The following is a 15,584-nucleotide window of genomic DNA, read 5'->3' as shown; positions in this document are numbered from 1 at the left end:
TTTTGTAGAGAATTCTTTTTCCACTAGTACTGTCTTAGGTGGAAGGCTGGATTTCTTTCCCCTCCTTGGTGGACATACCGTTCACACTTAGGTTGGAATATTCATGGATTACAACTGTTCACTTCCATTAGAAGAGATCCTTGAGGGAGATGTGCAGTCATAAACTTTCTTTTTAGGTATTTCAATTGCCTGATTATTCAATTCTTATAAATCTAGCAGATGTGATTTCTCAGTATGGCAAAACTACCATTCTCTTAGATGTTTCAATACTGTTCATCAATTTAGTATGACTTCAGTTTAAAAGTCCCCATTACAAATTAAGAGTTAAAAGGCTATTCCTACAAGAGCAGCATTTCCTATCACATTTCAAGTGTATATGATAGCAGATATGCATAGATGCCTTATTAACCCATAAGTGTAAGTTTATGGTTTTATTTCTTCAAGCCTTTTAAAAAGTCTTGTTGGATTAGAAGGTGAAAGCTCTTTAAGAAAACACTATTTTCCCTGGTAACTGAGATAATTTACCATCAGAGATTTTACAATTTTTTCCTGAGTCTTTAATGAGACAAACCTACTGCTTCTCTGTAATCTTGAGTGTGATCACTTAGTCCATTCTCTGGATTCAAGTTATAACATTATAGTGGTCCTTTGTTTTCTAAAGGGAATTCATTCTAAGACCCCTAGGAATGCCTGATACTGCAGATTTTTTCCCCCATACATACATAACTATGATAAAATTTAACTTATAAATTTATAAGGCACAGCAGGAGATTCATAACAGTAATTTAACAGATCAATAATAACAATTTTCTGTAATCAGATTGCTAGCATCACTACTCCTGTACTTTGGAGTAATAAGGGTCACCTGGACACAAGCATGGTGACACTTCAACAGCTGATCTAATAATTGAGATGGCAAAGTGTCTAATGGGCAGTTAGCATATACAGTGTGAATACACTGAACAAAAGGATGATTTTATTCATCCTTTTGGGATGGAGCTGGATGCATGAGATTTCATCATGCTACCCAGAATAATGTACAATCTTAAAGTTAGGAATTGCTTATTATCTAGAATTTTCCATTTAATAGTTTTGGTTTGCAGCTGGCTGTGGGTAACTGAAACTGGGAAATGTGAAGGCTGGGATGTGCATAGCTGCTGTACTTCCTTCTGCTTGTTCACAGAAGCCTGCGGCTCCCACAAAGGCTGAAGAGTTCTCAGATGGATTTAATTTTTATGATCACTGGACCTAATGAAATCTTGTACCATGTCATATTTTTTAGGACCATCCAACTTTTAAGGAGCCTTAAAACCAGATCTGATTAAAATTTTGGCTATCTCCTGCATTTCTCTCTGCTTGGAATCACAGCTTTATGGGGTCTTTGTATTGATGTCCTGGTGGGTCAGAAACTCCCTTCTAAGAGAAGTATTTGCAATTTACCAATGTCCATTAATACAATAAATCACCAGTATTACAAACATAACCAAATAGTAAGACTTGACAGTAACATCTTTTATCCTACATTCTCTCAGAATATCTGAACTTTTGTGAGGATCATCATGGACTCATGGCTCTTCTTACATATTTGAATTTGATACTGAATTGGCCTAATTTCTGTAGGGGAGCACTTTAGGGTTGTTTCCTGAATGCTTTGACTGGCCCCATTTTTACTTGAACCTTTGCTGCTTTCCTTCACATAATATCCTGCCTTATTTATTTCTAAACACTGAAATCATCATCCCCTTCTTCAAGAATCTCTAGTTCCTTTATACACACACACACAGCAGACACTATATATATATTTTAGTTGTTGATGGACCTTTATTTTATTTGTTTATATGCAATCTGAGAATAGAACCCAGTGTGTCACACATGCAAGGTAAGTGCTCCACCACTAAGCCACAACCCCAGTCCATATAGTTCCTTTTTTAAAAAAACACTTAATTTTTAGTTGTAGGTGGACACAATAGCTTTATTTTATTTTTGTGTGGTGCTGAGGATCTAACCCAGTGCCTCACGCATGCTAGGTCAGCACTCTAACCCTCAGTCACAACTCCAGCCCCTGTAGTTCCTTTTAATGGGAAAAACTAGAGATATCCCAGGATCTGAGCACCAGGGTGCACTTTGGAGTAATGTTGCTCTGAGGCCATCTCAATGGACAGAGCTAGAAAAGAGAATTGTTTATTTATTTGATACTAGAGATTGAACCCAGGAGTACTTTACCACTGAATCACATCTCCTGTCCTTTTTGAGACAGGATCTCACTAAGTTGCTTAGGGCCTTGCTAAACTTTTTTTTTTTTTTTTTTGTACCAGGGATTGAACTCAAGGGCACTTGGCTACACAGCCACATCCCCAGCCCTATTTTGTATTTTATTTAAAGACAGGGTCTCACTTAGTTGCTTAGTGCCTCACAGTTGCTGAGGCTGGCTTTGAACTTGCAATCCTCCTGTCTCAGCCTCCAATGCTTATAGGGATTATAGGAGTGTGCCACTGCATCTGGCGGGATCAATATTTTTTGCCTAGCTTCTTTGGTACACAGAAAATATTTCAGTGAGGAACATAGTAATTCATCTCTTGTTCAGTGTGGCTTTTCAAATATTCATGTGATGGACAGTCTGGTTCTACTGTCCACTTTGTTTTCATCTTGAGGGTCCTGGAATTCTAGTAGCTGGTATCTTTAAGTCCTTAGAAGGTGGTAGCTCTGTCTACAATATCCTTAGTTTCATTTTAAACCATCCTGTTCATCTATTTTCACTTAACATAGTTATAAGATTCACGTATTTGTGATCTTTATCCAAACATGCCAATTCCGCCTCCTACCATATAATTTCTTATATCTTTACACTACTGGTAAATATGCTTTTACTCAATCCTGTTTTGGTCTTAAAACTTTTAAATTTTACTTAATTTTTTTCTGAACAAATGTTACACATACTGTAACACTTAAGATCCTATAAGATCATCTTTTAAAAACATGTGACATTCCCTTATCAATTAAATATCATGTTACATATTGTTCTATCAAGACTTAAAGTGAATAAATTCAAATGATTCTCCCAGTTAGCATTACCTTGAGGTTGCACCAGGAGATGTCTTTTCTTTAACTAAAGGGAAATCAAGAAGGTAATCACTATTTTGGATTTCTCTATGATTAAGAAAGAATAGCACACTAAAGATAGGATCTTAAGGTTTTATGTGAAAGCATCTTTTTATTTTTAATGTTCTCATCAGTGCATTATAGTTATACAAAATGGGGTGAAATTATCTTTTTAATTCACATCTTGCTTTCTCTTTACTATTATCATTGTGTTACCTAGAAACAACTCTAGTGTAGAACTCGAGGTCTTTGGATAAATATCAAAATTCTAAGAGCAATAAACAACATTAGAAAAGTAGCCAAAATGTAATAAAATACAATTAATCAATACATTTCTTAGCTTCATTATATAATTATAATGGATCATTTATGGAAGTTTAAGGGGCATTTAATAAAAAAATTTTCCTATTTGGAAAAATACTCAAATTTCAAAGAAAGACTCTTCATGTTGTATAGCTTTTTTTTTTTTTTTTTTGGCCAACAAAAGCCTCATGATTTCAGTTTACTTACTTAAATTATTTTGTTTTGGAGGACGCTTTTTCAAAGAGATGGTTATTCTGATCCCCTGTGATTTCTGAATATCATTTTAAGCTGTTTTGAGCACTCCATCATGGTGATGGAAGCAATGGATTCTTTCATCTACAGACAGACTGTAACTGCTAAGAATGAAATATTCAGTTACAGATATTGAAATTTCAGCATCTACCCAGCACTTCCTACTGGACTGGGATTTTAATTTCTCAACTCTGGCCATTTGTTGAGAGTACTGAGCACTTTCCAAGCTCAGAGGGGTACTGATTAATGTCTCCTGGGGAGGAACTGGCATCTCATTGGGGGGGGGGGCGCAGCTGGACCGCTCCCTCTGGTGGTGACATCCTTTTGGCTGGCACTTTGCCTTATACTCAATTATTATTTCTAGGGCATGTCTTCCTGAGGGCGGACTAGCTCTTCCCAGGAAAGCCAGTCATTCTGGTGGGTTACTGAGGTGTGCTTCCATGACACTTGTATTCTGACAAACCATAAAGGCTTGCTTTTAAATTCCTAGTCTGTAGTCTTCTCTTCTACAACAGTTTGGAAATGTCTAGATAGGGTATAATGGAGGTGAATTTAACAGTGTTTCTCAAACTTATTGTGTTTGTGTCACCTGGGGATTTTGTTAAAATGCAGATGTTGATTTTCGGTCTAGTGAGCTCCCAGGTGGTGCTGATGCTGCTGGTCTAAGGGCTGCACTTTGAGTCCCAAGGGCCTGTAGGATGAGGATCAGGTACATCCACTCCAGGTCTTAGTTTTGCACCTTTCCCTTCTCCTTTGAAGATGATGAAGCTAAACTGTACCTTGACCCTCTGAAACATCAACCAAAGTCATTGTAGGTAGGGATCCTGAACAGAGGAGCTTGCTGTGTGATCGTTTAACCTCTCTTACTGTCCTGCTATATCTTCCTTCCTCTATTGCTTCCCTAGGCGTGAGTAATATCAGTGCTCTTCAAGCCTTGTACAGTGGTGCATGCCTGCAATCCCAGCAACTTGGGAGACTGAGGCAGAAGGATATCAAGTTTGAGGTCTGCCTCAGCAACTTAGCAAGATCATCTCAAAAAATATAAAGGGCTGGGGGGTGTTTTTCAGTGGTAAAGTGACCCAAGTGCTATTTCTAGTACAAAAAAAATAAAGAAAGAAAGAAGAAAAAAAAAATTAGTGCTCTTCAAATCACATGTTAGAAAGGGGTCTCACCCACTTCTTAATCATGTTGAACCATGATAGTCCCCATTCCTTATAACCTAGAATTGATATATAGGATTGACTCCAAAATGTTATTTTCCCATGTTCTGAGACCATGACATCGCTAAACATCTGCAGGTAGAGCTGGACAGCTTCCATAAGTCTGTGGGAAGCTGAGGTTGCAAGACCCTTAAAGTACTTGGAAAGACTGGGGATGTTGGTGACATTCAGGAGAAGTAGATAACCTATCTATCTCTAGGAGGGTGAGGAGGTGCCTCTTTCCCACTGTAATCCAGAAAACTTTAAGGAAGCTTCTGAAAGTGAAACATTTAGGATTTATAAGTCTGGTAAACCCCTTTTTACCACTAATTTCTGACCTACAGCCTGGGTTATCAGGAAGGGGCTGAGTCCCTCCTTGAGGTACTCATTCATTTCCTTCTCCAGTGATGTCCCATAGGGAGGTGCAGGATGTGCTTCAGTCCTCTGCTCATCACTCTGACTTCTATTTCTGGTCCACAGCAATGCTTATTATTATTTATTTTTTTTAAAGAGAGAGTGAGAGAGGAGAGAGATTTTTTAGTTCTCGGCGGACACAACATCTTTGTTGGTATGTGGTGCTGAGGATCGAACCCGGGCCACACGCATGCCAGGCGAGCACGCTACCACTTGAGCCACATCCCCAGCCCTTTATTTTGTTTTTGAGCCCAGCTATTTCTTTCTGGACTCTGTTTTTAAACCTATTATTGCTATGTGCAATGGAGAGTACTACTACATCATGTGACCAGAAGTCTGGGGTTCTGAGAGTGGGTATTCTACACTGCTGTGTTAAAGTAGATGGACAAATGGTCAGGGTACTTTAAAAGCCCACCCTTAGTTAAGTAAAGATTTAGGAGTGGGTGGACCTAATTGTTTTCACTGCATTAAGCCACCTTCTGAGGGCCAAGATAGCAAACAACTCAAGATCTTTGCTGTACTTCAAAAGAATTCTAGGATACTGGTGACAGACTGCCTTTGAGGAAGTGAGGTTCCACAGGAGATACCTGTCAGTAATGGTAATAATTATGATTCCTCCTGGGACAAGAACACTGTGAATCATAAGTGATATTTCCTCTTTCTGCTGGTCACACATTGGTGATCCACGTGTGGCAAGAGCACCTTGTACAGCCTTTTTGGTGCTGACTGGTCTTCAACTTCTGTTCTCTGCCTTTATTTTAAAAAGAGAAAATTATTACATTATGTCAGTTCATGTAATCTACCCCATATCCCTTTTTGCATGCATGAAGGATTAACATCATCTAATAAAAACTGCCTCACTCATTTCCCTAGCTGGATTGGGTGGAGGTTGTGTTAGCTCTTTGATTCCTGGTATGGTACCGATTAGCAAATTTTGGCTATTTGTGAGCAATATGTGTTGAGCACCTTCCTTATCTATCTCCACCCCTAAGGGAGACTGGCCTTTGCTTCATAGGGTCCAGCATCCACTGGGAATATAACAACCCCCCCCAACCATCCTAGCTATCACACTCCCCCTCCCCAGAACACCTCCCTTTTCTATTACTCCAACCTCCAGGGCCTCTACCTGGCCCTTCCATTGCGTTGTCCCTCCACCCACGGTATGGCCTCCACCACCTCCTGGATCCCTCCGCAGGTGCAGCTTCAGCCTCCCAGAAGCCTGTCATCCCACATCGTTGGAGCAGCCTCCTTTCCACCCCACCTTCTGCTCTGGCCAGCCCTCCCCAATTCCCAGACCCCCTCCGGCTGCAGTCTCTTTACCCCAACACCCTCCGGGTCCTGACCTCCCCGACCCCTGCACACCTCCCACGTGGGGGCTTCTCCCTGCATCGCTGCACTCAGGTACCCGCCCCAGAGGCCTCCGCGGCCTCGCTCGCCCCGCGCGGTGTCCCTTCCCGGTGCCCGCGCTCCCCCGCCCGCGCAGCCTGTCTGCGGCGCGCCTCTTCCGGCCGGCCGGCGGGGCGGAGCGCGGCGGGCGAGCCTCCGGGGCCGCGGGCGCCGGCCATGCTCATCACGCTGTGCTACCTGTACCTGTGGGCGCGCTGGGGGCGCCGGCCGGCCGCGCTCGTGCGCACCACGGTGCGGCGGCTGCGCGCCTCGCGCTGCTCCTTCACCTTCTGCGGCGCGGCGGCGCGGCCCGGCGGCGCGCGCGTGTGCCTGAGCCGCGGCGGCCGCGTCTTCTGCGTCGGCGAGAGCCAGGTGGGCGGGCGGGGGGCGCGGGGCGGGGCCGGAAGCGCCGTCGGCTGCGCGCGAGCCCCCGCCGAGCCTGGCGGGCGGGCGGGGCGGGGCGGGGCGCGCGGGCCCGGGACCCGACCTCCCCGCAGTGCCGCGCGCGGACGCCCGTCCCGCGGTGGGCGGCCTCTGGGGGACCTGAGCGGCAGGAGGCTCGTCCCTGCCGGGGGCCGGTCGTGTCCTGTGCGCTCCGCATCTTCTCGGCAGCCCGCTCTGCATCTTCAGCGCTTCGCTGGGTCTTTGTTTCCGGGCCGGTACTTAGGATGGTGGCCACTGTCCAGCTGGCCCAGTCACCTACAGTGGCGTGGGCCTGCCGTGTCATCGCTGTAAAAAACGCGCCCTTGCTGTGACAAGGGACAGTGGTTCTTTCCAGGCAGCTGTTTTGGGAAGTGGACTTCACAGTGCATTTCTAAGCAAATGGCCATGGGCATCGCAATACCGCTTCCACTAACGCTGACAAGAGTTTTGCTTTTAGTTTTTGCTTTTTCCTCTTCCATCTGGAAAGTTGGCTCACTTTCAGCATTAAAATGAGATTTTAAAAAATTATTTAAACGTAGGTGAAATCACAACACCCATGAGAGGATCAAAATCTTGTCTCAGTGTTGAACATTCTGTTGTGCCTGTGCTTAGGTGTGGAATGAAATTGTACCCGTAGCGAATAAAGGACACCCTAAGTTAAAAAATATAGTATACACACTGAAGGGGGGGTTCTCTCAGTTCTTCCTAGGAATGTGCACAACTGAGTACCACCCAAGTACCACCTGGACCCAAGGGGAAGTTCATTCATTACATCCAGTGGCCACCTTAGGAAACCGGGTTGAGAAAAATAAAATGAAGAATAATTACAGAGTGGATTTTACGACTGCAGCAGCTTCTAGACTTGATTTATTAAAAATATATTCTTTAGAGTTTAGCTTAGAGTAAAATTTTCAACATACACGAAATTTAGGATGTAAATGTTTTAATTTTTTAGGCAGTTTTACTTTGGAACATTTTCATGATGTTATTGGGCCTCTGTTAACTAAATCAACTAATTTTTCTGCTCTTGCCTACCCCTTGAGCCCCAGGCGGGAGTGATCTGATGCTTTCAGGGATTCTGTAACATGCTGTGCATCCATTTTACACTGTTAGTTTTGCTGAGATATGGCTCCTCTGTTGGGGATTGGAGACTTTTTGTGGCTGGTGGTGGTGATAGTGATAAGGCTTCCCCCAGAAGCCTTGGATTTTTGTCCCCCCCTCCCCATATGTGTCTTGTTTTTGGTAGGCTAAAAAAACCTTTTAAAAAGTTTTTTTTAAAAAATGCTTCCTAAAGAACAGCAAATTAATTTAAAAAGGCATTAGCCCACCAAAAACAAGGCACCAAAATCCAGAGATGCTCAAGTCCCTTATATAAAGGGATGTGGTATTTGCATACTATGCAAAAAATCTTCCTTATATTCAATTTAATTAATTAATTTATTTTTTGGTGGTATTAGGGATTGAACCCAGGACCTTATGCATGCTAGGCAAGTACTCTACCCCTGAGCACATCCTCAGCCCCCAAATCAATATATATAATACCTAATATAGTGTAAGTGGTTGTTACTATATTATTGTTATTACCTAAACTGCATTGTTTAGCTAATAATGACCAAAAAAAAGTCTGTTCTTGTTTAGTACAGATTTAATTATTTTTAATTTTTTTCCTTTTTTTTTGGTTTGAATCCAGGATGTAGAACCTGATAAGGAGGGCCCAGTGGGACCATATCTGATCTGCTGACCAATCTTGACTATAATCTCCTTTTAAAAAAGCTAAATTAGGGCTGGGGATGTAGCTCAGTGGTAGAGCACTTGCCTTACACGCATGAGGCACTGGGTTTGGACCTTAGCATCACATAAAAATAAATAAATAAAGATTGTGTCCATCTACAACTAAAAAGATAATTTTATTTTTTAAAAAGCTAAATTAAAATCACTCTTGAATTTACATTTTCTCTACAATATGTTTGAGGGGCTGGGGATGTGACTCAATTGGTAACATGGTAGCGCGTTCCCCTGGCATGGGTGTGGCCCGGGTTGGATCCTCAGCACCACATACAAACAAAGATGTTGTCTCTGCTGAAAACTAAAATGTAAATGAAATATTAAAAATAAATAAAATATATTTGATAGCTTTTTTGCATATGGTAAGGGTCTTCCCCAGAAATATCCTAACTTATCTCTGTATTTCTTTTATTTTATTTTTTGCAATGCTGGGTTTCAATCTCAGGGCCTCATGCCTGTTATGCAAGTGCTGTACCACTGAGCTATACCCTCAGCCCTGGGTTTGACTGTTTTGTGAGTTTCAGAAAGTTTATTCACTTCCCAGGTCTCAGGGAAAAGAACAGTTTACTTCAGTATGAGTAATGCAAGGACAAAGGACAGCTGCCTTGTGCTGCCAGGCCTGGTGCCCGTGGGAATGAAGAACCAGGTCTTAAGACTGCAGTAGCCAGGCAGGCTCTTCCAGACCTCCTCATTCTTAAATGTGCCTCAAATGTGATTTGGAAAACTATGTGCTAATCTATAAGCAATGGTTGTCAGAATTAATTGTGTGAAAACAAATATCCAGAGACTTTAAAGCTGTCAAGAGTCTCAGAGGGCTTTGGGGCTGTTTGAACAGTCACGGTTAAATAAGAAGCACAGGATGTCTGCAGAAGAGCATCAGATAACCTTAGGTAGATCTTACCTGGAATTGCAGAGGGGCGGGTATGTCAGGCATGCTGAGATAAGTGGCAGTTGTGGTTTGAAGTGACACTGAATCCTCTATGTTTCTCTCCCTCTGTGCAGTCCATTGATGACCTGAACAAATGGGCCCTGTTTCTTGTCTCTCCCTTTATACTTGAAGCAGAACACATAGCATTTGTGACAGAGAGCATTTGGGTACAAGGTGACAGTTTACAGAGACCATCTTCTGAAACAGTGAGTACTATGTTTTTTTTCCTTGTGTGTCATTTAGTTCTATACATGTCTTAATCCTAACCAAGTTTGTTTTTTTTTTAATGAGTGATCTTCCCTAGCTTTTGTAGGTGACTTGCTCTCTTTTTGGATATTTTGGATTGTCTCAAATGTATTGGTGTATTTTCTTTCACCTCTTTATTCTTATTTTTTTAATGTGACTATTAGAAAATTTCAAACCATGTGTGTGACTTTTTTTGTGGCTTACATTCTGTTCGTTTGGAACAGCATTGCTCCAAGCTCTCTTCCTGGCCAGTTGATTTCTCCCTACATCTTCTCACTCCCGCAGACAGCCTGAATGGCAGGGTTACATCTGTAGACATCCCACCCTGAGGATTCTGAAAATATGTCAAACTCAAACAAGTCACATGTCCAAACTTGTTTATGTTCTGTTTAAAAAAAAAAAGTCCCCAATTAACACCCGAATGTACTCTTCCTCTTACCTGCTCCTAACTTTCACTGAGTTCCAAGTTCCACTGATGTCACTCCCCAGAGGTCACGGCTTTGCACCTTCATTGCAGCTGCTCCTGAGTTCACTGTCATCTTCAGTGTCTTCTCTTTACGCTGTGAAGATGTCTTCCTCTCCTTGGGTTTCCTCTCGATGACCAGAGTCACCGTCCCAGACACACTTCCAGCTGGGACCCTCTTGCGGAAGCTCTGGGTGCTGGTCTGCTTCCCCCGTGTCTCGGATGAATCACTCTTGTCTTTCTGCCTTCACCCACATGCAAGGCAGGTGCTCTACCACTGAGCTACAATGGGCAGGTTGTCCAGCAGGCATTCTGCTGATGACTGCTGTGTTGCTGGATTCTTGTCCTAAACATTGTTCTTAAGACACTGCATTAGGATGAGAGGAAAGGAAAGAGAATGGGGAGTAAGAAAAGAAATAATTCGCTGGAACTCAAGATTGACCAAAAGATGAGCTGCCTGAGGGAACTGGAGATAATAAACGAGGGAAGGAGACTAGCTGAGACTCAGAAGACTGGGAGGATTTGACAGGTGACCCAACGGCAGGCCAGTGTGTGCTCTCTCTGGACCGTCCATAAAGTCTTGTTTAGTATTACATATACTTATGGTAATAATGATGCCATTCATTGAGCCCTTGATAGGTATTTTGCATACATGAGCTCTAATGCTTACAACTCTGCAAAGTATTATTGTTGTCATTTTAAAGATAAGAAAATGAGGTTGTAAGATTTAAAGACGTGTCTAAAGCCACCAGCTGCTCAGGGTAGACTAAGTTTTAGCCAATGTTCATGCCCTTCTAGTAGCTGGAGGGCCAAACGGATGGTTTTGAAGCGATGTGGGGCATTGAGGTTTGAGAGTAGCGAAGCTTTTGTTGACCCAAAGACAGTCAAGCAGGACCCACAGTTGTTTTCCTGCATTAGGCAGAAAGAGACCAGTGGTTGAAGTAAAGTGTTTTGGTGAGCTAAGGTATAATTTTTGGTGTGCAGAAAAGACTATGAACTTTTTTAGAGAATGATTTCCAACTTAAATAACAAATGATCAATTAGGTAGATTTGAATTAAATTGCTGATATTTGACTTTTTTTTTTTTTAAACTTTGGAAGAGTCCACGTTTCTCTCTCGCTTTTTGGTACCAAGGATTGAACTCAGGAGTGCTTAACTACAGCCACATCCCCAGCCCTTTTAATTTTTTATTAGATACAGGATAGGATCTCACTAGGTTGCATAGGGCTTTGCTAAATTGCTGAGGCTGGCTTTGAACTTGTGGTCCTCCTGCCTTAGCTTCCCCAGTTACTGGGATTACAGGCAGGGTGTGTGGTACCTAGCCCAGCTAGTCCATGTCTCATGATAACCTTTTCTTTGAGCTTTTAAATCCAGCTTATCATTTTTATAAGTTCAGCAAAAATTTTGTCATCACTTTTCTTTTAAAAAAATATCTTTCTTTATTTTTGTGTGATGCTGAGGATCGAACCCAGTGTCTCACACATGCAAGACAGGTGCTCTACCACTGAGCTACAGCCCCAGCCCTTGTCATCACTTTTAAAGGGATTTTTGAATAATATTTATTCTCTTTACAGACTCAAGTGTTTTGAAGTATTTTTAAACTCTACTGCAGAGAATTTGCTTGATTATAATCCTGTGAAGAACGTGACCTCCTACTTGGTTTATGCGTGGTCCTCATCCGCTCATGAATTTGAAGTAATATAAATTCCCTTGAACCCATCCCTTAATATAGAAGCTGGAATATGTACCTGTGTGGGTCCTGCATGGAGTCCACCTACCTGCTCCCTCCCCTGGCTTCACCTTCCCTTCCCTCAGCTTCTTTTTAGATATGTAAGTTTTCTGGATGAGTAAACACCACCCTTCTGAATGTTTACGTAACTCTTAGGTGTTTATTAAATGTATAAATATGGTAAGTTTTTCTAATATATTTTAATATATTAGAAAAATAATATAATACATTTTAATATTACTTATCAATCTTACTAGATTTTAATTTAAAACCAAAGCTAGGATTTCCAAAATATTATAATTACATATAATATCAAATATGGACAGATTCTTCTTAACACAAAAATATATATAACTGCTGTTTTTTTTTTTTTTTTGTTTGTTTTGTTTTTGATTTTGGTGCTGGGGATCGAACCTAGGGCCTTGAGCATGCTGAGCACATGCTGTACCATTGAGCTACGCCCCCCAGCCCCTAACTGCTATATTTTAATTTTTTAATTTTTAATTACTTGTGGGGTAAAGTGACATGCAATATCTTAAGAAACAAAGTTACCATATTATGTGGGGTTCAGGCTAAGGTGCTATAACAAAGAAATCCAAAACTACAGTGGCTCAAGCAAACTAGAAGTTAATTTCTCTCTTGGAGTGGTTCTGCTCTGAATGTTGATCCAAGGGCTGGGTTTCGTTTGCCTTGTTGCTCTGCTGTCCTGGTGATTGATAGACAGCTTCTTGAGGTGGAGGCTGGCTCCTGCCCTCTCCTGCTACTCCACAAGTGTCACCTTCATCCACGTGGTAGCCTGCAGAATAGGGGAAGAGAGAAAGTGGAAGACAACCAACTTCCTCTTTGAAATGGTTATCCAGAAATTTCTCATGCCACTTCTGTTCCCACCAGATTGCCTAGAACTTAGTCATAGGGTGCCCTTGGGCACTTAGCTGCAGGGGAGGATAGCAGATGCATTCCCTCAGGGACACGCACAGGTCTGTTACCACCAGGCAGGGAGAAGGGAAGACTAGGTATTGGGACGTAGTTAGCATCTCTGCCCAGTTATCATCTCCCTTCACCTACTTTCTGAGTTGGTTACCTGACTCTTAACTTTCTGGGGTGAAAGACGTCTGTGCACTGAGGCAGACTGCCGCTTTTCAGTTCACTTGTTTTACTTATGGCTGGAGAGTTTGGGGGATCTTGCACGAAGGTGCTAGAGACACCTACAGCCTTTCTTTTCACAACCCTGGCTGTGGTGTGGAGCTTCCTTTTATAAGCTGGGCTTAATACCTTGAAGAAGGGTTGATCTCGTAGCTCGCTGTCTTCTCATCTAGCCTGCAGCTCCTATTCAGGTTGGTTGCTCGATGGGATTTTGCCTTTTGGGGGGCTCTTATGATCCTATGCATGTATATTTCACACAATTCTGAACTATTTGACTTTCACAGGGTCCCAAGATATTAAATAGAAAATAGGAAGAATATACCTAAGAAATATAACTAAGAAAAGCTTTTGAATCTGATGGCATCTTACTTCTCTCACATTTATGATGATATCTTTTTAAATTCTGCATATCTCAAATAGTTTTGATTTGCAGTCCTTCTATAGACCTCCAGCAAAAGAATTCAGCTTTAAAAATGTAGCATTCACATATTCATATTTTCACTTATTTGTTCATTAACAAATCTAGTTATTTTGCCAGGTGCAGTAATGAATACCAAAGGTGATGGCAGATTCAGCTCCATTCTCAATTATGTTAGCAGTTCCCTTTTGTAAGAATTGATGACACAGAGTACTTACACAAACCTTTTTATTTTTAATATATTTTTTTAAATTTTAGGTAGACACAATATCTTCATTTTATTTTTATGTGATGCTGAGTATTGAACCCAGTGCCTCATGCATGCTAGGCGAACACTCTACCACTGAGCCATGACCCCAGCCCACTTACACACAACTTTTGTTTCAACATATTCCCTTGGGTCAAGTGTCCAGCCGAGGCCTCATCCATTAGTTCAAGATTTATTGAATACCTCCTATATATCAGATGGTGTGCCTGGGCTGGAGGTCTATGTCATATAGAGATGACATAGATGCATTCAGAGATGACATCCCTGTCCTTAAGGAGCTCCTGGTGTGGGAGGGCAGAGAGCCAAGCAAAGGGACAGGTGCTTGGAGCTGTGGAAGGCAGACACAGGGAGTGGCTGGAGGCTATTTTGATGAGGGGAGGTCAGGAAGGACTTCCCAGGGGGAAATGATAGCTGAGTTTCAGGGGGAAGTCAGGTTGTAGGTGAAGAAGGGAAGGGCTTTCTAGATGGAGCAGCACCTGGGCCCAGGGCTCAGTAGGGTTGGAATCTGTTGATCTGAGACTGGGAGTGGCCCAAGGGGAGGCCAGGGGCAAAAGGTAGGGCTGGAGTGTTATGTGGGAAAGTACCTTGATGCACTGATAGCTTCCAAGGACAGGGCCAGGTAGGCTCTCCCTGCCACCACCCAATAAGAGAGGCTGCAGACTAAGTTCAGATGCTCCAACCATAGTTTACTAAGAAAATTCAAAACATGCAGCAAGAAACAGAGAGGGCTAGGGCTGTGGCTCAGTGGTAGAGTTCTTGCCTAGCATGTGTGAGGCACTGGGTTCCATACTCAGCACCACATAAATATATATAAATAAAATAAAGGTATTGTGTTCATTTACAACTAAAAAAATTTTAAAAAAGAAAGGAAACAGAGGAGAGATCTTGGGTCAGTTAACACTTTGCATTGGATGCCTTTCGGGTGGAAGGAACACATGCTCGAAGCCTGGGCTAGGGGATCTTCACGGGTCCTGCTGTCCTCCTGCTGCGTCATCATTTCTTGCCAATTGTGTTGTCACCAGGACCAGAGGTTATGTTAAAGAAGGGGCTCAGCAGATTGACAGTGTCTGTAGGTGACATCTCTAGAGACTTGGGCATGAGTGCCTGTAGTAGCTGTGGCTTACCAGTGATCTGCTGAGAAGCTGTGTTTTTGATGTTTTTTTTTTAAATATATATTTTTAGTTGTAGATGGACACAATACCTTTATTTTATTTATTTATTTTTATGTGATGCTGAGGATTGAAACCAGGCCTTGCACATGTGAGGCAAGGCAAGTGTTCTACCACTGAGCTACAACCTCAGCCCCCTTTCTGTGTTTTTAGGCAGAATGTGCATGGGCTGAGATGGTGGGCCCACGTAAGAATGACGTGAAGGCCAATTTGGAAGTGGCACAATTTGTGTCTTCCTAATATTTCAGAATTACACCTGGTCCTTCCATGCCTACAAGTAATACTCCCTTTTGTCCTGTCCTTTTTATCTATGTCCAACACACATACATTCTACTGATTTTGTGTGTCTTTAGCAGGTC

At 42.3% G+C, this 15,584-nt stretch overlaps 1 protein-coding gene and 1 long non-coding RNA gene across 7 annotated transcripts in view; one reads left to right on the top strand and one right to left on the bottom strand.

Annotated features, from left to right (window-relative positions):
* Nucleotides 1–15,584, top strand: part of Hlcs (holocarboxylase synthetase) — a 187,497-nt gene that overhangs the window by 18,767 nt on the left and 153,146 nt on the right. For 5 of the 6 annotated variants that reach the window (XM_078044627.1, XM_078044626.1, XM_078044625.1 and 2 more), the window contains exon 2: nucleotides 9,864–9,995. Coding sequence is in view for 1 of the 6 variants with exons in the window: in XM_078044623.1 (XP_077900749.1) it covers nucleotides 6,831–7,025; nucleotides 9,864–9,995 (327 nt within the window). In the remaining 5 variants the exon portion in view is untranslated. Of the gene's footprint in view, nucleotides 1–6,786; nucleotides 7,026–9,863; nucleotides 9,996–15,584 lie in introns of those variants that run through there. The other variant, XM_078044623.1, reaches the window with a different exon arrangement.
* LOC144376488 (uncharacterized) lies at nucleotides 1,798–7,025 on the bottom strand. Its single transcript, XR_013437027.1, has 2 exons — nucleotides 6,858–7,025; nucleotides 1,798–6,018 (listed from the first exon to the last, which is right to left on the bottom strand). It is a non-coding gene; the product is annotated as an uncharacterized LOC144376488 (long non-coding RNA).

Source organism: Ictidomys tridecemlineatus, chromosome 3, assembly GCF_052094955.1.
Source record: "Ictidomys tridecemlineatus isolate mIctTri1 chromosome 3, mIctTri1.hap1, whole genome shotgun sequence".
Classification (NCBI taxonomy): Eukaryota; Metazoa; Chordata; class Mammalia; order Rodentia; family Sciuridae; genus Ictidomys; species Ictidomys tridecemlineatus.
The sequence above is the reverse complement of the archived record's forward strand: the minus strand, read 5'-3'. Positions and strand labels throughout refer to the sequence as shown.